General features: G+C 39.9%; 2 protein-coding genes across 8 annotated transcripts; both read left to right on the top strand.

Annotated features, from left to right (window-relative positions):
• On the top strand, positions 1-9,233 carry ZBTB43 (zinc finger and BTB domain containing 43). 2 transcript variants are annotated; one of them, XM_062505606.1, is made up of 2 exons: positions 1-136; positions 2,329-9,233. In XM_062505606.1, exon 2 carries the CDS (start codon positions 2,352-2,354, stop codon positions 3,744-3,746), a length of 1,395 nt encoding a protein of 464 aa, XP_062361590.1. In that variant the 5' UTR covers positions 1-136; positions 2,329-2,351; the 3' UTR covers positions 3,747-9,233. The 2 variants fall into 2 exon arrangements, with proteins under 2 accessions (XP_062361590.1, XP_062361589.1); XM_062505605.1 differs by lacking the exon at positions 1-136 and adding an exon at positions 596-931.
• Positions 7,941-25,155, top strand: ZBTB34 (zinc finger and BTB domain containing 34). 6 transcript variants are annotated; one of them, XM_062505602.1, is made up of 3 exons: positions 7,941-8,037; positions 10,111-10,685; positions 19,029-25,155. In XM_062505602.1, the coding sequence occupies exon 3, from the start codon at positions 19,051-19,053 to the stop codon at positions 20,548-20,550; it is 1,500 nt and encodes a 499-aa protein (XP_062361586.1). In that variant the 5' UTR covers positions 7,941-8,037; positions 10,111-10,685; positions 19,029-19,050; the 3' UTR covers positions 20,551-25,155. The 6 variants fall into 6 exon arrangements, with proteins under 6 accessions (XP_062361586.1, XP_062361585.1, XP_062361584.1 ...); XM_062505601.1 differs by having other exon boundaries at positions 10,033-10,685; XM_062505600.1 differs by lacking the exon at positions 7,941-8,037 and having other exon boundaries at positions 9,370-10,685.
• Positions 25,156-25,159: the final 4 nt, after the last annotated feature.

Raw genomic sequence — 25,159 nt, 5'->3', positions numbered from 1 at the left:
GTGCGGGCAGGGCCAGGGCCGGGGCCGGGGCTGTGGCTGTGGCCGTGGCCGGAGCCGGAGCCGGAGCCGCAGCCGCACCCGCACCCGCACCCGCACCGACAGCGTCCCGCTATGAGAGAGACGCCGCGACCCGCAGGTGAGAGACGCTGCCGCTCGTGGCCCCCGGGAAGCCGCGCTGTCGCCGGGCCCGGTGCGCGGGTCCGCGCTGGGGCGGGGCGGCGTAGCGTGCGAGGCCTCCCCGCGTCCGCGGGTCCCGCGCTGTTGTCGGGCCGGGTCGGTGTCCCCGCCGGGACCGGGGCCGCTCCGGCCGGAGCCTACTGGCGGGTCCGCGCGGCCGCGGGAGGCGCTGCGCCTGTCCGGTCCTGCGGGCCGGAGCGATTCCTGGTCGGGCCCCACCGGGGCGGCCGCGGGGGCGCTGCGAGGGTGAGAGATCCGTATCTGCAGGCCTGCGCGTGGGGAGGGGAAGGAACTCCCTGCTAGCTCTTATTACAAATAATGTTATTTCGAAGCAACTGAAATGTGACTTGTGTGTTCGACTCAATGCTCCAGCATGAAAATTATTATTTTTTTATTATTATTAATTTAAGTAGAAAGACTTTGTTCTTTATGAGTTTGGAGTAAAAGTGCAAAACAAAACAGACTGTAGACGGAGGGAGTGAAGCCCTCGAAAACCGGTTTGCTTCACTTGAATGGCTTTGCTAATTGAAAATATTTTGCTTACATTTTGTCTGCAAAAAAAGTCTGTTATCATCTGGAAATGTTTTTGTGGTGGCATGCTGAAAAATGACAGTTTAGATTACCAGTAACTGTATATAAGTTGTACAGGCATCTGTCTTTAAATTTCAGTTGACCATCTCCTGAAGGCTTATTTTTTTTTTGTCGGCAAGTATTGAAGACTAGGATCTTAAATCTGAAAATATTCTGAGGGGAGGTAAGGAACTGCATCTGTATAACAAAATTTTGATTGTTTTGAAAATTAGATGTAATATACACAAAGTATAAGATGAAATACTGAAGTAATTATGTCAAATTGTTTTAAGCAAAGTGGTAAGAAAAGTTAACAATTGAACTGGCAGGTGCAGCGTTCCGTTGTTCCCTGGAAAAGTATGGGTAGCTAATTCTGTTCTGAAGAGGGTTGGTGCTTTGAGGAAAATAATCTGAGGAGTGCTGGAGACAGTGAATTTAAAGGTGTCTTCTGTGATTGTGTGAGTGGCAACTTGATGGAACTTGACCAAGGAAACCACTTGCTGCTCCATGGCTCAGCAAGAATCCCTTAGCACTCAATTTACACATTATCAAATAGAAAAATTGCACAGGTTTAACTTACTCAGGCAGTTACTGTTGGCCTTTCATAGTGGCATTTAAATTCCTGTTATTTCTAATTACAATAACGTGCAAATTTATCTCAGATTCAATTTAAAGTTTCAGGTATGGATTTGAAAAAGTCTTATTACTGCTTAAAGGACTGTTAACTTTGGAGTAGGACATCAAGATTATGTGAGAATACAGATGTGAAAATCTGGGAGCTCTTAGCGGAGATTCTGGCTTGTAATTGTTATGTTGTTACAAATACACAAGGAACAGGCAGGAAAAGTTCTGTGCAGCAAAGGTATCAATTTCTTGATTGACATTTTAAGTTCTATATGATTTCCTTAAAAAGAACATTATAACCCTACCTCTAACCCAAATATCTGAACAAGCCTGGAACTGTACAAGCTGTGTTCCACCTTTCAGTTAATGAAACAGTAGGGAAATGCATGAGAAGGGTCATAAGCCTCATTCTTAGTGGGGTTCTGCCTGTGCTTCCAGTGTCATCCTGTGAGTTGATACAGTTGCTTTTGAAAAATTGATTTTAAGTGAAATATTTCATGAGTAAGATCAGTGTTTGCTGGGGGATCAATGAGATGATTTTGTTGGCATTTGAAATACAGAATCTTTCCATATGCTGGTACAAACTGTGAAATATCCTGGAGTTAAAACTCTGCTGTATAATTCCATTAAATAATGGTTTCAGTAGCCTAAACTCATGTTTGAAATGCTTAGTCTATCCCAGCTGGATAACTTGCTGTTTGTACATCTTGCTGTAGTTGATGAGTCCTCTTAGAGAGAAGAAACACAACAAAATTTGCTGGAATAGCAATTTATGGCCTAGCTTTCAGAAGAGAGAAATGAGGTGGCTTGAGAAAAATACAACAGTGGCAAAAGGTTCCAGAAAATGTTGAGTTCCATGTGAGTCTGTTAAGAAAAAAGAAAAAGAGTAGAAGATAATGGAAAGGTCAATACTTGACCAAGCAGAATTTCTAATTTTTTTTTTTTTTTTCCTTGCAGCACAACACTAAATTTGTAATGAAATGGAGTCTGGGTCAAGTTCCTTTCGAGTGGAATTTCCAGATTTTTCTAGCACCATCTTGCAGAAGTTAAACCAACAGCGCCAGCAAGGACAATTATGTGATGTCTCCATTGTGGTTCAGGGCCATCTCTTCAGAGCCCATAAAGCTGTTCTTGCAGCTAGCTCACCTTACTTCTGTGATCAGGTTCTCCTGAAAAACAGCAGGCGAATAGTCCTGCCTGATGTGATGAATCCCAGAGTATTTGAGAACATTCTTCTGTCTACCTATACAGGCCGGCTGGTAATGCCTGCTCCAGAAATTGTTAGTTATCTGACAGCAGCAAGTTTCCTTCAGATGTGGCATGTAGTGGATAAGTGCACTGAAGTACTTGAAGGAAACCCAACAGTTCTGTGTCAGAAGATGAATCATGGCAGTGACCATCAGTCCCCAAGCAGTAGTAGCTACAATGGCCTTGTTGAAACCTTTGAGCTTGGCCCTGGAGGACAGACAGAATTCCACAAAGTGCAGGAACTAAGGGATGGCGAAAACGAAGAAGAGAGCTCTAAAGATGAACTGTCGTGTCAGCTGGCAGAACATGAGTACCTTCCCAGTAATTCTTCAACAGAACACGATAGACTTAGCACTGGAATGACCAGTCAGGATGGGGAAGAGGGAACTAGTGATAGTGCAGAGTACCAGTATACCAGACCAATGTATAGCAAACCCAGCATCATGTCTCACAAGCGCTGGATCCATGTGAAACCAGAAAGGTTTGAACAAGACTGTGAAGGTGTTGATAATCCTTATGATGAACACCAAGTTTCTGAATCCATGAATGCCATCCAGGCAGATCATTCAATCCAGTCCTCAGGCGTTGAAGATTTTCACATAGGTGACAAAAAGATGGAAGCAGAATTTGATGAACAGGCAGATGAAAGTAATTACGATGAACAAGTTGACTTCTATGGCTCATCCATGGAAGAATTTTCTGGTGAAAGGGCAGATGGAAATTTAAGTGCTCACAGACAGGATCTTATGATGGCAGCAGGCTATGGTGAAAGCGTTGATATGGCTGCCGGGATTAAAGAAGAAACATCTCTCACTGGATTCTCCCATGCCGATAAGCTCTATCCCTGTCAGTGTGGAAAAAGCTTCACACACAAAAGTCAGAGAGATCGGCATATGAGTATGCACCTTGGTCTTCGACCTTATGGCTGTGGTGTCTGTGGTAAGAAATTCAAAATGAAACACCATCTTGTAGGCCATATGAAAATTCACACAGGCATAAAACCGTATGAGTGTAACATCTGTGGGAAAAGATTTATGTGGCGGGACAGTTTTCATCGGCATGTGATCTCTTGTACCAAGTCCTATCAGGCTTCTAAAGCTGAGCAGAGTACTACTGAGATGAACTAAGACATTAGTGCTTACATTTGTTTAGTAGAGTAAGAAAAAACAATGAATTATGCAAATAATGTCTGGTACTTGCTATTGTACTTTAACAAAAAAAAAGAAGTTTTAAAGGGTATGCTGGTATAAACAGATCATATGTATTTTGTTTCCTGCAATATTACTTCAGGTGTTCAGTGTGTGAAGTGCTTGTGGTTAGTCTGAAAGGTGCCTGCAAAATGAGGTCTGAGATTGATTGCAATCACACCAATATTTAAAAGCCATCTTGTATTTCTAAGTCATTTAAATTCACAGTAAAACTCAGCTCTAAATTGACAAAAATCCTGAAAATACTTACATGAACCAGGAATTCAGGTAGCACTCCTTATTGGAAAAGAAAACTCAGATGACCAAACTGGGTTATACAATTCACATTTAAATGAAGAAAAAAAAAAAGAGAATTACACCTCAAGGTGAAGACTGCCAGCGTCCTTAACATGTATCATTAGGTAGTGTGCATCACTCAGTAGCCTTTGTTGGTTGTATTGCTTAATGAAAGGCAGTGGTAAAGGTGGTTTGGCTTTCCTTTATCCATCTTCTGTTTTCTTAATTTATCTTCAGTAAAACAAATGACTAATTTTGTGCTGATGTTTGTTTAGTCTGTAATGCACTTAATTTATCGCTATATAAACTTCAGTGTATATTAAGTATACTTTGTCCTTGCTCTTCTAGGGTCTAATGTTGTGTGATTCTTGACTTCATTAGATTTTAATTACTGCATTGTGAGAGCTTCTAGAAGTGTGTATAATAAGTATGTCTTATTAAAAAAAAAAAAAGACACCAACAAAAAGTAAGATGTAACATTTGGAACTTAGTCAAAATAATCAAATATTTAAAGTGTAAATTTCTGTTAAAATTTTTGTGGCTTACTACAGTAGCAAGTACCAAACTCTGGATTAATGAACTGACTTGTTATTGGTACAAAAACTTCTTTGAGAACTTCTATCTAGTTTTAGAAACCTGCTTTAGGAAAATTACATAGTCATTGATAGGTATTTATACTTTTAATTCTTTAATATTTGGATAGTAGGAACTGTAATACAGATTCTTGGTACTGAACTACTGTGACTGGTGATTACAAGCAGAGTTGTTTACTTCCTCAAATGAAGTTGCTTGTGGAAAAAAGTAGGAAGTATGTGATCTGGATCTTCTAATGGTACTGCAGAACATGGTACCATGCTTTTGTCTGAAGTTGGGATTTTTGCTGGGAAAGTGACACTTGTTCTTTGTTAGGATGAGGATCTATGTGTGGGGCTCTCATTCATGGAGTTAGAGTGTGTAGTTCTAAGGGATGCTGTCAGCTCTGCAGGTTGAATAAAGGCATCAGCTATAAAGGTGAAAACAGAATTTTGGGGTTGAAAGCTTAATGCAATCCAATGTGAAAGCAATTGCTTCTTAGTAAACAAAAGCTTCTTATTAGCTTACTGAAATAGGAAAAGGAAAGAGCCTTTAGAACATACATAGTATATAATAGAAAGGTGATATCCAAATACAGTGCTGTTCATATAGGGAAAAAGTTAACCAGCATTAAAGACCTAAGCCTGTCTGGCCCTAATTTCTGTATTAGGCACTGCTGTGTGCAGGATAATGATGATCCTGTATGGTGAAGCAAAACCACACAAAGATGATTACACTTCAGATTCTTTTTTGAACTCCCAGTTACAAATTGTCTTAAGATAAAACTGAATTGTGTCCTGAAAATGAATGTCTGCTGCAAACTGAGGGTTTTCCACTCAGTGTGCCGTAATGACTGTAATTTCTTGACTGGCATTCTACCTACAAACCCCTTTTTTTTTTTTTTAAAGAGGCTCTTTAATTATTAATCTTTTAATAATTCAAATATTTTTTCATATGGAATTTTTTTAAAACAGATGTTCCCAAATACAATGAACCCATTGCTGGCAATGGGCACGAATAATCAGCACCACGGAGTTCCTGTTCTTAGCACTAATTGAACTCTGCAAATACCATGGTGGTCATGGTTAATCTTTGTGATCAAGGTATTGAAACAGGGATTTTGCTCACTAACACTGTAACCTGCTTAATGTATAGAAGCACTTTGTATTTAAACAAAATAAAAAAAAAACCAAAAAACCACAAAAACCAAAACAAACAAAAATAAAAAAAAACAAACCATAAAACTTTATAAGTACGTTTTTTAAACTCAGAAATTCTATTCCCTCTATGGTTTGTTTACACACTGCTAACACTGTCCTTTTAATACTAAAAAATATTATAATGCTTGCCTGTTTACATGAGAGTAGAGGAAAGGGTTCTTGCACTCGGTGGCCCTATTTTTCCATTCTTCAAGGCCTTACCACATACATGGTATCATTTCTGCAAGTACCATCATCATATTTGAAGGAAGGCATTAGAATCATAGAATGGTTTAGGTTGAAAGGAGACTTCAAAGGTCATCTACTTCCAACCCCCCTGCCATAGGCATGGACACCTTCAACTAGGCCAGGTTGCTCAGAGCCCAATCCAGCCTGGCCTTGGACATGTTCAGGTGTTCATTCTCATACTCATTTCAAGGATGATCTTGTACATTACATTAATTCTCAGCCCCTTTGCAACTGTCATTTTAGTTTTGCATAAAAAGGATAATGGTGCCTCTTCCCATTTAATCATAAAAAGGGCTGGACAGTAACACCAGTCTGAAAACTGTGGTCAAAAAAAAAAAAAAAAAGTCAAACTCAGACCATCCTACAGAGCTGCCAGCAAAACTGTTTCTTTTACCAGCTTGGAATGACTTTTATATGGGATATTTCAAGGTTTAACACTACTTCTGTTTGCAGCTAGGTTACTTTGAAATAAAGCTTTAAAATCAAATGTACTGCGAGAGACACTTTAAAGATTTTATAACAGGTTCAGTAGATCATATTATAGAACCATGTCCTTTTTTAATGACTTAGCATGAATAGTAACTTTTTAGTATTTGCCTCCTGCTGTTTTACCCCATATTATGGCATTGTCTTGAAAGTCCAACAAATGTTGCTCCATTGATTTTGTAACACTTGGCTTTCTGCTTTTAATTTACATGAAACAAATTTATTGCAGGAAAATACTGATCTGATTGTCATGAGATCAAGTTGAGAGGATTGATGATTTAAGGGCAGCTTGAGATCCATGTCTAAAATCCTTACTTTTGCATGTCACAGGTGAAACAGTTGTGTTTTTCGTGAACTCAGTTTATTGCCCTTTGTCAAACTTCTAATTACCATTTCAGGTACTGGGGGGGAAAGATGAAAAATTACTTAAACCATCTTCCTCATGCTCATCTTAACTCTTAACACCTCTTCTCCCTGCCTTTGTAGTCTCACTTTCCCCTGCTTTCACCTTTAGTAAGGTGACAGGTCACACAGGGGGTTGGGATTGTACGCACACTTCCTTGTCTGATGCTTTTCATTTCTTAGTGGGTGTCCTCTGGTGCTCTGGGCTGGTCAGGGTCACTGTTCATGGTGACACTGGGCCACAGTCCCTTCAGGGATGTGTCTGTTCCAGCTTGGTTCTTCTGTGGACCTTGGTTATTTCAGAGGTGTACCTGCTCTGGCAGGGCTTAGCTGTAGGCCAGAGTCCTCTCAGAAGTGAATCTCCTCAGGCAGGGAGTGTGTCCTTCTGTGACTATGTCTGTATGTGTTCTCAGTGACTTGTTCAGGTGTTCTCCCAAGAGCAGCTCTTCAGTTTCTCCATGTGTACCCAGGAGTATCTTCTCCATGTGTCTCTCTGCACCACTTGCTAGAGCTGCCACTCTTCCTTAAACATGTTTAAGCAGAAGCATTATGTGCACCTCTGATTGAGATTTTGGCTTGCGGTGGATTGTTCACATCCATTTTTTGTGCAGGCTGAACTCATTTTGACTAGCACAGGGCAGTTCTCAACCTTTAGCCACACATCGCCCCTGCAGACCCTGCCACTGGTGGCCAGTGCAGTTGAACGTAGCAAGCCAAGATATACAGACACAGCTTCTGTCAAGCTTCTGATCTTTGCTAATGGAGTGATCTTGTTCAAGGTACGAAAAATTATTTCTTATTTGTGGGGAGGAGGGAAGCAATATATATATATATATGTATATAAATAATATAAATGCATATGTATATGATGAATTTCATTAATCTTCCCATATGCTTCATTACCTTCGATGATGTGGCTGTTGGCTGTAGTAAAGTGAGTGTCTTCTGAAAACCAGCAATATTGTACACCCAGGTGGCTTTCTGACTTTGCTGCTGCTTTGAAGCCATTCATTGTCCTAGCAGTGGTAAGAAGACTTAATGATACTACAGCTAAGTTTCTGTTCATTCCATTTTGTAACTATGTTGTTAACTACCACAGAATATGTTGTTAATACACAGAATCTGTGTAAGTGCCATTCTGAAAAATTCAACTGTTAGCAGGGTTAAAATCTGCTTAGGTGTGTATCTGGCCCTTTTGAGAGAAGGTTCCTATTTCACACACCAGTGTTGGTTTGCGGGGTGCTTTTTGTTGTTTGATTTTTTTAAACTTTCCTTGTTAGTTTTATGGGTGAGCAGATAGACCCTAGAAGGTATTGTCAGTACAGTTTTTGGTCACAGCATTTTTTGTCTGAGGTTGAGAAACCATCCTGTATCATAAGCATGGCAGATGATCAAAGGCTGATGTATTGAGTGTTCCAGTATTATTGATCCTGAAAGAATGGAGGCACATCAGGGTTTGTAATCTCAATACTTTTGCCTGGGTGCCAGCGAGGTGACCTATCTCTGAATTAGGAGAGCCTACAGCAGTACATGGAGAGCTTTGGTGTAACAGAGTTAGGACCTTTCTCAAAGCAACAAAGGAAAGTAGTTTTTTTGTCTTTTAAATACTTCATTGGATAGCTTGGCTTCTTTAGCTATTAGCTGTGAACTGTCAGTGGCCTAGAGGAAGATGCTGGAAAAGAAAATGGCATATTTTTAATGTGATTAAATTGCAAGTTCTGATTTTTGCTTGAAGCCTGTGTCTGTCAATTGCTGCTCCCTTTTTTTTTATTCATGGGATTCCATATTTCTTTCAGAAATGTAACTGTTTATGCAAGTCAAGTGAATCATCTTTAATGAGCTATAAGTTTTTATTCTAAACAAGTCATTTATAATAGTAATTTTGCATATCTTGATATTTTGTGAGATGTTATGCCTGTATTGCAGAGGTTGGATAGTTTTGTCTATAAATATTGCTGTCCTAATTGTACAGCATGGTTTTAATTTAATGTTACTGTTCAATATTTTCTTCTTATAGAAGAGTCCCATGCCCCTTTTTTTCTATAACATGTTTTAATAAATGTTATCTGTCAACTTTGTAAATGTTTTCTTAAGCTTGAATGAAAGGAATGCATGTCTAGTACTAGTATTTAATATTTCACTTTGCCAAAATAAGTGCTCAAACAAAAGTACAAATCCAAAAGTTGTTGATATATAACTTTATTAAATATATAAAAAAGTATATCTAGTAATGTGTCTTCTTGAAATAATGATAATGCCAGCCTAGTCTAACAAAACATTAAACTAAAACCTGATTTTTATGACGCAGTAAGTTTGATGAATTTGTGGAATGATGAATTTGTGGACCCATTTCTTTGCTGCTTTAGGTGATTGGCTTCCATGCTTGTTCAAATTTGTGAAACAGGTTTTGTTGTAACTGTTTCTTGCAAAATGGTGATCTCTGAAGTTACAATAGAGAATGTACATGCTGATAGGAAAATTCTAGACCACTCACTTCACAGTAGCAGCAACCGCATGTCCCAAAGGCCTCTTGCTACATTCCAAGTAGGTACAGATGAAATAGATTTCTTTCTTGTCTAAGTACAAAAGAAATTTCATGCTGCAAAATATATTAAAGATTAAGTTACCCTTACCTTCCTGTGAGGATTCCTTCTCTCCCTGACTAAATTTAGGTACTCATACTGAACTTAATTTTTCCAGCCTCTGTCTGCTCAGTCCTTGTGGAACTGTCCCAGCTGCTGCTTACTACCTAAGCAAAAAATTAGTTCACTCTCATGAAAGCGTGTTCAGTTAATACCTGGAGAAGTCAATATTTGCGTAACACAGTCTTCAGCAAATTTAAATGGAATATGGTACAATAAAATTAATTTTCTATTTTGGTTACTTTTACTGAACACAGAAGAATAAGCCCGAAGTTTTCTGCCTGTTCAGAATTAGTTGTTTGAGTGTATTTTTATGTGAGTGAACAAATACAGTTTGTCTGTTATGTTTTTTAACTCTGTTATTTGTACCCTGGCCAGGATGCTTCCCAGGCCGCTGCTTTATCTGATCAGGATTCCATGCCTAATGTGTGAAGCCTCTGTTCTGTGTCTTAAAAGGGAGAGAAAGACATACCTGCAGAAGACAGGATGTGGTGTCCAGTTAGACCGGGTGGATATCCCAGCAGGACCTACTGGCACCAGTCACTGACTGCATGAACTGTCTGGTTCATAAACTGAAACGCTGTGCTACCTGAACTACAAGCATATGCACGATAACTAAAAAAAAAAAAAAAAAAAAAAAAAAAAAAAAAAAAAACCCCAAAAAAACACCACCGGGGGATGTCCTCCCCCAAAAGCTCCCTCGCGGCGTCTGCGGCTGCCCCTCGGGGTATGGCTCTGAGAGCGCGTTCTCTTCCGGAGCTGCACACCGCGAGCGGTCTCGGAACAGCTCTGCCCGCGTAGGCAGCGGCTTCAGCCGAAGCTCCGATCCCTCTGCGTTCGTGAAGAGTCGCGCTGAGAGGGCGGCGGGGAGCGGGGCGGGCCCGGGGGCACCGCCCCGTCAGCAGGAAGCGGAACGGCCGCCAGCGGAATCAGTTCCGGGTGCGCGGGGCTGTGGGAGCGGGCGGGAAGCGGCGGTGGGAGCGGGCCGGGCCGGCCGGGATCCGCCATGTGAGAGCCCCGGACAGCCGCAGGTGAGCGGCGCTCGGCCCGGGCCGGCGCTCCGGGGGACGGGGCCGTGCTCGGGGATCCCGGCGCGCCGCGGGCCCCGCGGGGGTGGCGGCCGTGGCCCGGCGGGCCGTGGCTCGGTTCGGCCGCCTGGAGCGGCGGCGGCTCCGTCCCGGCGGCTGTCGCCCGGCTGTGCCTCGGCGGGAGCTGTCGCGTAACCCGAGCCGGTGGCTCTGGTGCGGCTTTGGCGTGCGGGAGGGAGGGCGGACGCGCCCGTGTCGGGGTCTGCTGTTAACCCGAGCCGGGCGTGAAATCCTCTGCACGGCGGACTGGGGCGGAACGGACCTGGAGCCGTTCGGGGAGGTGCTCGTTGCCAGGAACTGGGGGACCTTTCGGCTGCTGCTGTTCTGTCAGAGAGGGTGGAAGTTCTGGTGAAGCCCCGGTCTCTGTAATGCGAAGATCTTTCCGAATCCCGGCAGGTGTGCGCAGCACGCAGAATTGGAATTGGCTTAGAGTAAATCAGAGTCGGGAGTTAATTTGGAGCAAGCCAGAATAGTCTCGGAAACGTTAATGTGGGTGGGCCTGGTTTTCAAGGGAAAACAAAAGTGATACGGGATGAGCTGCGCTGCAGTTGTTACATGTTACAGAATATTCAACATCTGGATCAGAATGTGCCTGTGCTTCGTTGCCAGTCCAGGGACAGCTCCAAACAATTCCATCTGTCCCAAGCAATGTGCTGGGAAAATACCACGAAAATGTGCTCTTCGCAGCTATTGTAAATCTACTGCAAAAATGTTGCAGATATCTAAAGAACATAGTCACTTCATTGCTTAAAAGAGACACTGGAGCCAAAAAGTCACAATTTGATGAAGAAGTGGCTACTGTTAGGAAAAAAAAACCCAAACAAACCAACAAAAACAAAAAAGAAAGTGGACAGATTAAAATGCACAATAGTGATGAAGTATTACCTTGGTAGTAAATAAAGGTTGTATCGGAAGGTTCAAGAGCTCTCTTCCCACTTGTGAAAATTCTGGCTATATATATATATCCTCAGGCACAAAATACAGGCTGGAGTTTTTTTATAATGGTAGTGACATCTCAGAGTTGTCAGAAAATGTGGCTGTTTACCATTACATAATCGGGAAACTGTAAAATTTGTGCACAAAATAAAAGTTTTTGATCATTACTTGTAAGATATCGGTGGTTTGAATTGTATGTATCACTAGCATGTCCCTTTGTTTTATTTATCTGGCATAATACATTTGTTGATACTGGAATCATAGATACATAGCATAGTTTGATTTGGAAGGCACCTTTTGATCTTGGCTTATCTCCAGTTTGCCTCCTGGTAACTTTTTTTTGCATTCAGAAATAGATATGTACCTGCAACTACTGTTCTGGTAATTTGATTTCTAGAGTCAAGATTAAGAGATTATTTCTGTTGAGGTTTCTAATTCTTAGGTGAAACTATTTTTATGCATTGATAGGTGTTTCATTTTTGCCTTTTCAATCACTTCCACAAAGGCAAGCTGTTGTGAGGAAGGCAGTTAAGAGAATAAATGACAGAGGTGTCACTTGGACTTAAGTTTCATATCTGCTTTCTTTGGATATTTGCTCAAGTAAGAGGGTTCTTTATTTTTTTTTTTCCTATAAAATTCTGAATATGCGGTTCCAGCACTATATCTGCTGCACCGTGCTGACCACTGAGAATGAGTTTGCAGTGTTGCTGGTATTGGCATGTGGGTATGCATGCATGTCCATGTATGTACCTCTAAATAAATAGATTTTATTTTGATGATGCTAAAATCATCCACTCTTTGAATTCTGTTCATCATGTTGTGAATCTTGGTTAGATAAAAAGAAATCCTTTTAAATTTTCATTAGACAGAAGTCTGGATTAGTAAAGTTTTACTGAACTGAGTGTCAGGGGTTAATGCTTTGCTCTCCAGGCAGTTAGTGAGGTTGTGTCCCACAGCACTGCTAGAACTCTCACCTGCCAGGCAGGAGCTTTGTTTATGGTTTCACTGCAGCTGCTCAGTACGTTGGGTAGAACGTGGCCAGTCTGGCTGCAGAGAAGGAATGGTGATTTTCACTGGAGTGTTCTGGTATCTGTGGATGCAAAGTATGAGGGCTAAGTTTTCTAGTGACTACAGTTCAGCCTCTATTAACTGGCTTCTGCTTCTGAGGAAGTGGGCATTTCCTGCATTTTTATGAGGTAAAGTAATGAAGTTTTAAATTGTTGCGTAGTTGTCACCTAAGGATTTTGTCTTGGAGTCCAAACCAGACATGAAGCAGACTGACTTTCAAGGCTGTTTTCCAGTCAATAATGTGCCACATTCACCTTTTGTTGTGTGCTCTCCTACAGATAATTTGGGCGAACTGCCTCTGTCTTAGATTCCAATGGCCACTTTGGAGGAAGTGAAGCATTAATGCAAAAACAAATTCTATATTTATTTGCATAGTGCTGCTTGTATTATTAGAAGTTTGTTGGACTTCAAAATTATCTCAGTTGTTGGGATAGTATGTGGGTTTCTTACCCTCCTTTAGTTTTGGGGTTTTTTTTAATGGCTGCAAAATTAAGCTGTGTTTTTTATCACTGGGGTAGCCTACCCTCCTTTGGGGATGGAGTTTCAGTACAGCAGTGGTGCTGTGTGGCATGTTACATAAGGCTATCTAAGAGTACTATATGCTGACTTTTAAAGGATAATTAATGTTTCACTGCTATGAGAGTTATAAACTGGTAAAATATTCTATGATCAGTTGCTTCCCTGTTTTCAAAGATTATTTCATTTCTTAGAGATCCCCCTAGCCTGTGGCATACTCCATGGCAGTTTTTCTTTGATACAGCTAGTGTTAATTAGTGTGGCTTTTGTAAATCTGAAGACTGATGCAAATGCAGTCAGAAAGGAGTAGGAGTGATGAAGACTTTTGCCCAAAAACTTCCATGATCACAGCTGATAAAGTTACATTCCTAGGTTAAAATTCTCGTGAATGAAGGTACATATTTGCAGTGATGTCCTGAGTTCTCAAACAGATGGTGCAGATACTAGCTCCTATAAAATGCAAGGGAAGAGTGCACTGATTTATACAAATCCCTGCTGATTTTCTTGTCCTTTCTCTGTATTCTGAGCAGTAATTCATGGAGGGAGTATCACAGAATCATTAAAGTTGAAAAGACCTCTAAGATTAGCGAGTTCCAATATTTAACTGATCATTACATTGTCTACTCAGACCAGAGCACTGAGTGCCACATCCAGTTGTGTCTTTAACACTTGTGGGGATGGTGGCTCTACCACCTCCGTGGGCAGCCTATTCCAATACTTAACAACCCTTTCAGTGAAGAAATTCTTCCTGGTTTCCAGCCTGAACCTCCCTTGCTGAAGGTTGAGGCCGTTAGCTCTTGTCCTGTCACTTGTTGCCTGGTAGAGGCATTTTTGGTCTTATGGAGTACTTTGTTTTGTTTTTGTCCTCATTTTCATTATGACCTTCCTAGCTTTTCTATGTATTTCTGTTCTCAGATGTGCTACAACAGCTAAGGTTTGTAATGTGTTTTTTATCCCCAGGATTCCTTGTTGCTGAGCTAATTTAAGAAAATGCAAGGGATCTTTTCTCACACCTTAGTGTGAGTTAAAATGAGTGTAATTTGTGTCATTCACCTGGCTGTGGGAATGGTGAATCATAGTTCAGTGAGTGAAGGAAATTAAACAGGTGCAGACTTAGAAGCAGAAACTAATACTATGTTGGCAGACACACAGCTGCCTGTTATAGTTATACGATGCTTCTCCGCTTCTACTGTATGATGTCACTAAAATTAAATATTTTATGTGGTATGTAAACATCTATTCTGGTTTTTTAATTAAATAAGAGTTTTCACAGAACATAATTTTTAAAGGAAATTTCTTTTGAAATCTAATAAGAAATGTTAAGGGCCTATTGCTCTGATGTTCACAGGTTACTTCAATGAACACTTTTCTTTGAAGACATAGGGCAGTGATCCACTACTATTAAAGCCATTTTGTGGGCTACATTTGCTGTATAAAGCGCTGATGAATAAATGTAGTACAGACGCAAAGAGAATTTAGGTGATTCTTTTGAGCGTGACTGCATCATCTCCTACAGAAATAGGCATGAGGCTCAACACAGAGCCTCTCTAGGACTTAGTGAACCTGGTGTCCAGTTTTGGCCTGTGCCTTCAGCCAGTTTCTTGGATACATAATAGCTGTGAAAACCTTAAACACTTTGACCTACTTTTGAGGAAAGGTTAAGAGAGGAGCTAATCATAGACTGGTGCCCAGACTGAAATTTTACAGGACTTTGCCCTAACTTTACACTAACTCCCAGATAGGGATGAAAGCTAAAGCAAGATGAAATGCATTACTTTTTAACAGTGAGTGTACCTGACACTGCTGCAAGTTTACAGAATCACAGACTAATCTGAGTTGGAAGGGACCCAAAAAGGATCACTGAGTCCAGCTGAAGTGTCGTAGTTCTCACTACCCCCCAAATTCTTGAGTCTGTATATTGCAAATAGAACTGTCATAATTCTGAGCTATTGTTCTATGTGACTGTATTGAACCTAAGTAACACAGGTTCCCTCTGCATATGCTGAGATACCATGGAAGGTACCAAATGGCACTTCTGACTGAGCATGATTTCTTTTTCTTCTTCACCTGTCCTAATTCTGTAAGAATTTATAATATGTATAAGTTTCATTTTGACTGTCTGGTTAACTGCAGAGATAAATTTTTTTTCTTTTGAACATACAGTGGATGTGTCCAAAGTTAACTTGTACTTTAAAGTACCTTCTTGCTTTATTTTAATGTTATATGCCTGACCCCAAAAAGAAAAGATGTTAGGGAGATGTTTCAACTTGAAGGAAGCTGTTAAAAAATGGAGGGGTTCTTACTAGCCGTTTCAAACTGTAGTGATCCTCCCTCAGCCCTAAATACTGTTGATTTGAAAGTGCTACTGCTCTGCCAGCACTGATGAATACTTGAGTATTGTTATGGTGCAGTACCCTGCTGAACATTATTTTGGTTAATGTTACTAGAACTTTATTATGGAGCTGCTAACTTGATCCTGTATACAAATAAAATAAAATCCTCTTGTGTATGGGAATATAATCTATGGATTGCTTTTATTTTCTAGATAGTGGCATTCAGGACTTTTGTGAATAAATAAGATCATTTTTCTTCTGGCTCTTATTCACCAATAAAACTTGGCAAGTGGTGCCTGCTTCTCTGATGTGTTAATACCCGGGTTTTCCCGCAGGTCTTGCTTTCCCAAATTGATACAAGGAAATTGGGATGCTCTGGTACTAACCCTGCCAAAATTACTGCAGCCGCAGTGCTGCTCCTGCTACAGTCCTGCCTGCTCCTGAATGGGGTGTCCATTGGTAAGCTGGTTAGTTCTCTAGCTGGAGATTAAAGGTTGTGGCTGAAACCAGAAGAAGGGTTCCCTTCTGTCCACTGCTGCTGTATTTCAAAATACTTGTCATTTAATCCCAGCTTTCCACAGATGTTTTAAAGGTCACAGGAAGCACGTATCTGCAAAGGAAGAAAATAAGGTGGAAAAATAGTCACAAGAGTGTGCTGTAGCTTGTTCTGTTTTTTAAGAGCAGATGGATATAGAATCTTGTTGTGCACTGCCTTTTAGGTAGTGTGTACTTGACCTGTTTGCTTGCTTTCAAAGCAGCACTGTATGTTCCCTTGATCCCTGTTGCAGGTTTTTACTGCTTTTCTGCTACACTGGTGAGCAAACTTACACACCTTTAACTCCATCATCCTCTCCACTTACTGCCAGGATGTGCTGTTTACTCCTAGCATCTTAAGTCAAATAAGCTTCTTTGTTTCCCAAAAGAAAGAAGAAACAACTTTGAGAACAAGGATGTAGAGTTACTTACAAATATGTATAGGCATATGGAGATAAAGGGGTTGTAACAGTTATGTTGGGCAAGGATCACAGTGGATTCCTATCTCCTTGGTGTCCTTCTGGTTCTCATGCTTTACCTGGCATATGTTTACAGTCCATATGTGTGGCCATGTCCCAGGGACTGTGAATTCATCTAGAGATGCCATGATTAAAAGAATGCAATTTTTTCCCCCCTCCATCATAAGGCATAAAATGTCCATCTTTCTTCTCATGTGCCTATCCTTAATTCAGTCCTTCTGTCTGGGCCAGTGCCAGTAGTGACAATATATTTTAATATTTTCTCCACAAGTAAGTTATTCTCCATTTTGCTGGGTAGGAGCCCTTAGGGAAGTATGGGACAAGAAGGAACACCACTGTCTATATGTGACAAACTTTCTGTACATCCTGGACTGGAATGCCAAATGATTGCTGTTGGGGACTGATCTTTTGGTTTGTATGCAGTCCCTGACCCAGTCAGCAAAAACTGTTCCTCCATTTAGCAGAGAAACTTAGTCAGGAATGGCTGATGTTGCAGGTGTGCATACCTAATAAGCCCCACAAATTAAAGGGCTCCTATGTTGAGTTTCTAAGAAGCTTGCTGCCCTGTCAGACACAAGTGAAGGTGACAGATTGTGATGGTGCATCCCCTCCTCCCTGGTGAGTCTTTAAGCAACCTTAAAGCACTCATTTGTAATACAAACATGCATCCAGCTGCTGGAACTCCTGTCTTCTCCATGGGACTGGGTTAGTGGTTCCCTGCACAACAGGCAGGGATGCTCAGAAAAGCAAAGTTAATCTTGCCATGTAACTACCCCACAGCTGGGATAAGTTACGTGTTGTGCTGTTTGTTTTTTGGCTTTTATCAGCTCACAACTCTGAACTGTTTTGTAGCTTTATTTGCTGAATAAAAGAACAGTCCTGCCAAAGCCATCTCTGAGTGGATTGCTGCAGTCATATCACATCAGGTAGCCATCTTGCAGTCCTCATTTTCCACCTCAGATATAAAAGCCTGTGAAAGGTTTTTCTTCTCGCTTTTACATCTCAGCCAAAAGAACTCAAATGAAGTCCCCTTTATCCATTTTAATGGGTAATGACACTGGTAAATTAGAGAACATGTTTAGCAAGTCTGATAACTTGAATATTCTGTGAGAGTTTTTGCCAGTTTTCTAAGTCAAACATAATGTCCAGTCAGGAAGCTGGCTTTCTTGTGTCTGCTGAAAAGAAGTTTCATTTGTGAAGGTTGTGAATGTTAGTTCTAAGTGAGGGTCGGCTGGTAGAGCTCCAGGGCTTCTTTTTAGGTTTTTATTCTACTTCTACCTGTCAATTTTCTTTTTAGAATACCTGAATTTTCATAATTTGATTTAAATTGTTCATGTATCCCATTACAGCAGGTAACATAATAGGAAAAAAAAAAATCCACTAGTATATTGTGATACATTGGATATGCTTCCTGCATCTGAAGTCAATGGATGATATTGAGATCTGTTTGTTCAATTGGAAAAGCAGGTATGGTGGCAATATTATGTTTTTAGACTTCTGCATTAATGAGAACTAGAATAGCAATAAAAGTCTGGAGGTTCTTTGGTGCTTGATTAGTGCCCAGTCTTGGAAATGTAAGGTAATGTTACAGATTGACATTATCAGGCTGATAGTGTGTGTGTGCTTTTTTCAATAGTAATCTGTGAAAAGTGCTTTTCTTTACCTTTTGTTTGGAGCTCTATAAATTTCTTTGAGGGCTCGTTGAATGTCCTTTCCTGGTGTTTGAGTACCATTAAGTTAGGTTAGAATTTAAATGTCAATTTGTTCTAGCTAGGAAGTCACTGCTGTGTCAGATGAGCTTCAAAGTTCACATCGTGGTTTTAAAAAAATAAAAATCACAAAAGATTTTTTTTTTAATTGAAAGTTTATGGGCAGCTCAAACACTTTTCCTTCAAATGCGTGCACACACAAGCCTGTGACTTTTCCTTAGGAGGTTTTTCAGACTTCACAAAGTAGCTTCCAATAATCATTCATGGAAAATTTAATGATGCAATTCCCTGCAAGTAGCCCTGTAATACCTGGCTTGAACACCTACTCAGGGTTCTGAAGTGTTTACCTTGCATAACAGCTATAAAATTTATATTTTTTTGGGAGGGTGGATTGTTCTGTACTTCTTGACAGGGAATGAAATTGCAAGGTTTCTTTGAGGACAGACTGTCCCAGGGAGACTGTGATGTATTCTGAGCAATTGCATTGTGAATGTTGCAGAGGGATAATTCAAATTACAGAAATGCAAGAAACATGTAGATTAAGACTCTTCTTTTTTTTATTATATCAAGTAGTTGTGCTAAATGTTTGGTTGTTATGTACCTTTGACAGACCAATGTGTTGATTTAAGTTAAACATTTGCAAGCATTTGCTTTTGGAATGGAAAACTTGGTATTCATTCTCTGTTTTAAATCTTCTAATTTTTCTTTCAGATTACTCTTTACATCTGTAGAAATGGACAGCAGCAGTTTCATTCAGTTTGATGTGCCGGAGTACAGCAACACTGTTCTGAGCCAGTTAAATGAACTCCGCTTGCAAGGGAAACTCTGTGACATAATTGTGCACATCCAGGGTCAGCCGTTCCGCGCCCATAAAGCTGTCTTAGCTGCCAGTTCTCCGTATTTCCGTGACCATTCAGCATTAAGCACCATGAGTGGCCTATCTATATCAGTTATTAAAAACCCCAATGTTTTTGAACAGTTGCTTTCTTTTTGTTACACTGGAAGGATGTCCTTGCAGCTGAAGGATGTTGTCAGTTTTCTGACTGCAGCTAGCTTCCTACAGATGCAGTGCGTCATTGACAAGTGCACACAGATACTGGAGAGTATCCATTCAAAGATCAGTGTTGGTGACGTTGATTCTGTCACTGTTGGTGCCGAAGAAAACTCAGAGAATCGCAATGGCGTTAAAGACAGCAGCTACTTTGCCAACCCTATTGAGATATCTCCTCCCTATTGCTCTCAGGTGCGACAGTCAACAGCAGGCAGCGATCTCCGGATGGAAACTATTCCTGGCAAAACTCTTCGTAGTCGTCTGCAAGAGGAAGGCCATTCAGACCGAGGGAGCAGCGGAAGTATCTCTGAATATGAGATTCAGATTGAAGGTGATCATGAGCAAGGAGACCTGATAGTGAGGGAAAGTCAGATTGCAGAGGTGAAAGTTAAGATGGAAAAGTCTGACAGGCCAAGCTGCTCTGATAGCTCTTCCCTTGGTGATGATGGATATCACACTGAAATGGTGGATGGAGAGCAGGTGGTGGCAGTAAATGTTGGTTCCTATGGGTCTGTCTTACAACATGTTTATTCATTTACCCATGCCTCATCACAGGCTACAGGTGTGTCAGAAACCTTTGGAAGCCTGAGCAATACAAGTCCTTCGAGGTCAATGCTGAGCTGTTTCAGAGGGGGTCGCGCACGCCAAAAACGAGTACCTGCAGGTCACTTACATGGTGATGTTCAGGGCTTCGTGCAAGGGGCTGACGGTGAATCCATGGTGAGTAATCCAGGATACGAAAACAGCCCACGGGAAAGAAACACAAGAGGTCATTGGTATCCCTACAATGAGAGGCTAATTTGTATTTACTGTGGCAAATCTTTCAACCAGAAAGGGAGCCTTGATCGACATATGCGATTGCACATGGGAATAACTCCTTTTGTGTGCAAGTTTTGTGGGAAAAAATATACCCGTAAGGACCAACTTGAGTATCATATTCGTGGTCACACAGATGACAAACCCTTTCGCTGTGAGATCTGCGGAAAATGTTTTCCTTTCCAGGGTACACTAAACCAGCACTTGCGAAAAAATCACCCAGGGGTTACAGAAGTGAGAAACAGGGTTGCGTCTCCAGACAGAACAGAAACGTTTGTGGAACAGAAAGTAGATAATGATGCTTCAGCTTCGGAAGCCATGGATTCTAGTATGGAAATTCATGCAATGTCTAACACACCTGATTAAAATCTTACATCTAAGTGAAACACAGACAAGCACATTACTAAGTATTTTTAAAGTATTTTATTCTTTTAGTAATCTTCAGTACAAGTGTAACAGCCTTTTAATTTTCCTGACCTTCTGGAAATCAGTTAGAAATGGCTTCTGGAGAAGATTTCAGAAATATTCTTTGTTTTTGAAGGAGGCTGAATTGTTTGGAGTTTGGTTTTTTTTTTTTTTTATTTAAAGATGCTCAGATTATAAAGACAGTGTACTTGGGAAAGGCTAGGAAGAGTCTGCTGAAGTGTCTCTGCTGATTGATCTGGTGAGACACAAATGCCAGTGGAGAAGGATATTAGAATAAGATTGGCAGCTCTGCTGAATGCTCAAAGAAGCTGTAATTTCCTTTATTTCTTAAATCCTGTTGCTGGTAATGTGTTACACAGCAGTGGGGAGAGAGAATATTACAGCTTTGATTCCTCTTCTGTCACAATGAAATCTGTTCACTCTTACTAACTGGTTTTGGTAGTGAGTCTGTTTATATATATAAATTGGCTTTATATATATAAAATGCTTTCACTTTTCCCTGTTCTGGTTGAGGTGAATGTAGAAGTATGTCAAGGCTAATACCATATACCACTCTGTCAACTGTTAGGACCCCTCTCTGCTTAGGGTTTAGAACTTCAGACTTTGGGAAGATGGTTTTGGTTTTAAATGAATGTTTGGTTTTCATTTTATTAAACTATTTGTGTGCAAAAGTGAGCGAAGTGAATTACCTTATTTTAATAGCTTTGCTTTATGACATATGTAAACCAAATGCCATAAATCTATTAAACTATGGTTAAATTGTTGAAAGGTTTTGTTAGTTGTCTAGAATGCAAGCTGGACAACCTGTGGTGCTGACCTTTTTATATATATAGAGATAGATATATCTATATACACACACACACACACACACACACACACACATATATATATATATAAAATATTAGCAAACCTAAAAGTAGCATTGTGGTCTAAAATGTGTTTTTACTGGCCTCAGAATCTACCTTCATTTCGTACTGTAGAACCATACCAGGTAATTAAACTTAACTTCATCACTCTTCATGGTTTTTAAAACATGGGAGAGATGTTGTTTAAACCACAGTATTTCCAAGCAGTATTTTAATAGGTCTCTTCACAGAGAGCTGTTTTCAGGTGCACGTTGACTTCCTACTTACATCTCCAAGTGATATGCCAGCACTTGGAATTTGTACTTTTTTTGTATAGAAAAACAAATACTCTATGGGAATTTTGAGCAATATGTTATTTCATGTGTGAGTATCACAGAATTGCTATGGCTTCTCTGTTTTTTTCAGTGTTTTTTTTCTCTATAAAGGAGCTAACAACAACTTCAAAAATACTCTAAATATTTTTTGTTTCACCAAATACATGTTTTTAATATGGTGCTAACTTCATAATTTAGGTCAGTATAATATAGAAAATGTGAAACATAATCATAATGGTCAAGAAAAAAAATATCCCCAACAACAGACAAACCAAATCCCCCCCCTACACAAACCAACTCCCCCCAAAGAAACAAACAAACAAACAAAACAAAACAAAACAAAAAAAAGAAAGAAAGAAAAAAACAAACAAAAAAAAGACAAACCCATACCAGAAAAAAACAATGGCTTAAGAGACCTCAAAAGCATGGACTGGCAAACACTACTGTTTAACATTCTACCTGATGAATAAAATTAATTATTAAACTAATCACAAACTTTAGAATACAGGTTTTATATTATTGGGTCGTATGTTTGTTTAGCTGATACTGAAAATATATTTGTGAACGTCCTGTTTAACTTCCAAAAAATTAGAAAAGAGCTCATTTCTAAATTATTGGAAAAAAAAGGTAGGTTTGCTATCTTGTAAAACTTTTTCATCCCTGTGAAGCTGGGGCATATTTGTGCAGTAGCTTTATTAAATACACGAGTTCTTAATATTGTGACCCTCTGCAATAAGAATTACTCTCTGAAACATGGATTTACAGTATAACCCCCATGTGTTCCACTGGAGCAGCTTCAGTTAAATTGAGTATATCATTTGCCTGTTTGTCCTAGAACTGCCTATATAAAGAGGCAGGGGGTGGGGAGATCTTTCTCTCCTTGAAGCAGCAACAGAAATTTTGTTTCCAGTAAGGGAAGGGATAGTCTGTGTCTAGAGCAGGTAGTCTGTATGTTTACCCACCTAAAAACATGGTGTTTCTGATACAGTTTTTTACTTCAGTGTTTAAGTAATTAAATGCAAAAAGTGTGTTTTGGTAAATTAAGTTTGAGACATGCAAAATCCAAGAAATGTACAGTTATTCCTAACCCTTTATCTTGAACCTGTGCTGTGGTGCCTTTGGTGTGACTTTTTCCCTGGAAGGATGACTTGAGGATAGCAGGATATGGGTACAAATTTATATTTCTTGAATTTCTCTGTGTCACGATCTTAGCATTATTTAAATATAGTTCGTTGTATTTGTAAATGCATTAAATTGTTTGAGTTTACCAAAGAGTGACTTATCCAAAATCTCGGACAAAAGCAAACAAAAAGCCAACATCACGTTGATTGTACAGGTTCAGGTTCAAAGCATCGTAACAGACTGTGAAGGGGCAGGAAATGATGGATTGTGGCGGAGCCCGTCCTTCACCCCAAGCCATAGCGAGCTCTGCTGGGCGCAGGCAGCGGCCTCGCCCGGCAGCGGCGGTGCCGCCGTGCCCGGTCACAGGCGGTGCCAGCGTCAGCCCTGCCACGGGCACCGGCTGTCACCAGCAGGAGGCCCCGCTTCAGCACACGGTAGGAACGCTGGAGTGTCTCGTGCCTGTGCGGTTCTCGGCACAGAGCTGTTACATTTCATTTACAATAAATGCAGAAGTCAGTAAAATATGTGAAGAAATATTTGACGGCAAAATAAGTAATGAAATTATACAGGCTGGTTCATAATTGAGTCTCTTAACCTACCTTTTTAATTCTAGACAAATGTGAAAACAGTGACAGTGTCCTTTCCTCTAGATGCTTAACCTATTCTGACAAAACTGTGAAAAGAAAGGATTTTGTACCTTTGCTAACGTTTCTCGTTTAAAACTATTATTTTAGTTTTCTTTATCAGTTATCTCCCATACTACTCCTTTTAAACTTGTAAATACATTTAGAAAAAAGCTTTGTAAATACTTACAGCATATTAAAAGTTCAATTTGGTCACTAAGGCCTCAAGATTGGTTCTACTTTTTAAGTGTGAAATCTTTCTGTAGCATAAAGGATACTGTCAGTTCACTGTCAGCAGGGTAGACTGTAGGCCTAAATTGAGGGTTTTAATGCAGTCTTCCCCAGCATAAATTCATGTTTTATGCTGAAGCCTTTGGTTTACTTTTAGACAAAACAGTGAGGCCTCTTAATATATTTAGGCTGAATTATGGGAAGAACATCAGGAATAAAATCAAGGGCTGGGAAAATACTGAATAAGCTTTACCATTAAATATATATATATATATATATATATATATATATATATATATATATATATATATTATTTGAATTTTTGTATTAGTTTACTGTGATTCTTTTATTGTCATTTTTCTAAACAGGTTTCACAATGAAACCATTGAAAGGGACTCAAATATGCAACACCTAATCTATTTTCCAAGGGAATTTTACCCTTGAATGGTGCTTTTTGACTGGTCAGGGTTATTTATTAAATTTTATATTTGAAAGTATTTGGGGAATTATGTAAATTCTTTATATGAATCTCTTTATTTCATGAATTGTAAATTTCATAATACTCAGTGATCAAATTGGAAGTTTAGTAAAGTCATTCAAAATGTTCAAACTTTATAATCTGTGTGCATTTTACATACATATTATCAAGTGCCAGAATACTTGTATTTAATATTGTAGATTTAATACTACTTGCACATCCCTGTGGCAGCATTAACTTAAGTTACGCAAGTTTACATTAAAAGAAAAAAGCTGAACGAGTAAGTAAGCCTGGAACATGTGTTCCTGTATTTCTTCAGGGGATGTGAAGCCACATACCACTGACTGGGCAGGTTTGCTTCTTGCTCCTGCAGCTCACTCCTGCTCTGGCAGATGCAGAACTGCTGACTCCCATTCCCACAGGCCGGGATTCAGCCCTTGGGCTCAGCCCTAGGTTGTAGATCTGGTTAGAGGCAGAGCTCTTGCACGATCTTAACAGTGTTTGTTGCTGACTGAAAATTTGTATTTTTAAATAACTTTTATTTGTATGGTTATTTTTCAAGATAAATAATTGAACAGTTTGAATGACTTGCCTTGGTGTCATTATCTTGCAATATAAACTGGGAACCTCACACCTCCGCACTTCATCATCATGTGAAGTAAATGAAGCTAGCTAAGCTGATGCTGTAAGAATTAGTAACTTGCCATTATGGATTATTTTACAGCATGAACTTTAAAATATTTATTCAAATGATATTTTACTCTTGTATTCACTTTGTTTTTAGATTTGTGACATGAATATTTCTGTGCTGCTTTATTTTGTTCTGATGAATTTGTTTCTTGCTTGTAAATTGCTTTTTTTATGGTATAAAGTCAATCAGAATTGCTGTTTGTAAATTAAAATGCTTCTAGAGCA

The sequence above is a fragment of the Cinclus cinclus genome, chromosome 19 (assembly GCF_963662255.1).
Source record: "Cinclus cinclus chromosome 19, bCinCin1.1, whole genome shotgun sequence".
NCBI classification, from domain to species: domain Eukaryota; kingdom Metazoa; phylum Chordata; class Aves; order Passeriformes; family Cinclidae; genus Cinclus; species Cinclus cinclus.
This window is presented reverse-complemented; position numbering and strand designations above follow the sequence as displayed.

Coding starts and splice junctions, on each gene's coding strand:
- ZBTB34 (XM_062505599.1), top strand. CDS start 18,035: ATGGATGATATTGAGATCTGTTTGTTCAATTGGAAAAGCAG. Junction 18,076..19,028: donor TTGTTCAATTGGAAAAGCAG/GTATGGTGGCAA, acceptor TTTTTCTTTCAG/ATTACTCTTTACATCTGTAG.
- ZBTB43 (XM_062505606.1), top strand. CDS start 2,352: ATGGAGTCTGGGTCAAGTTCCTTTCGAGTGGAATTTCCAGATTTTTCT.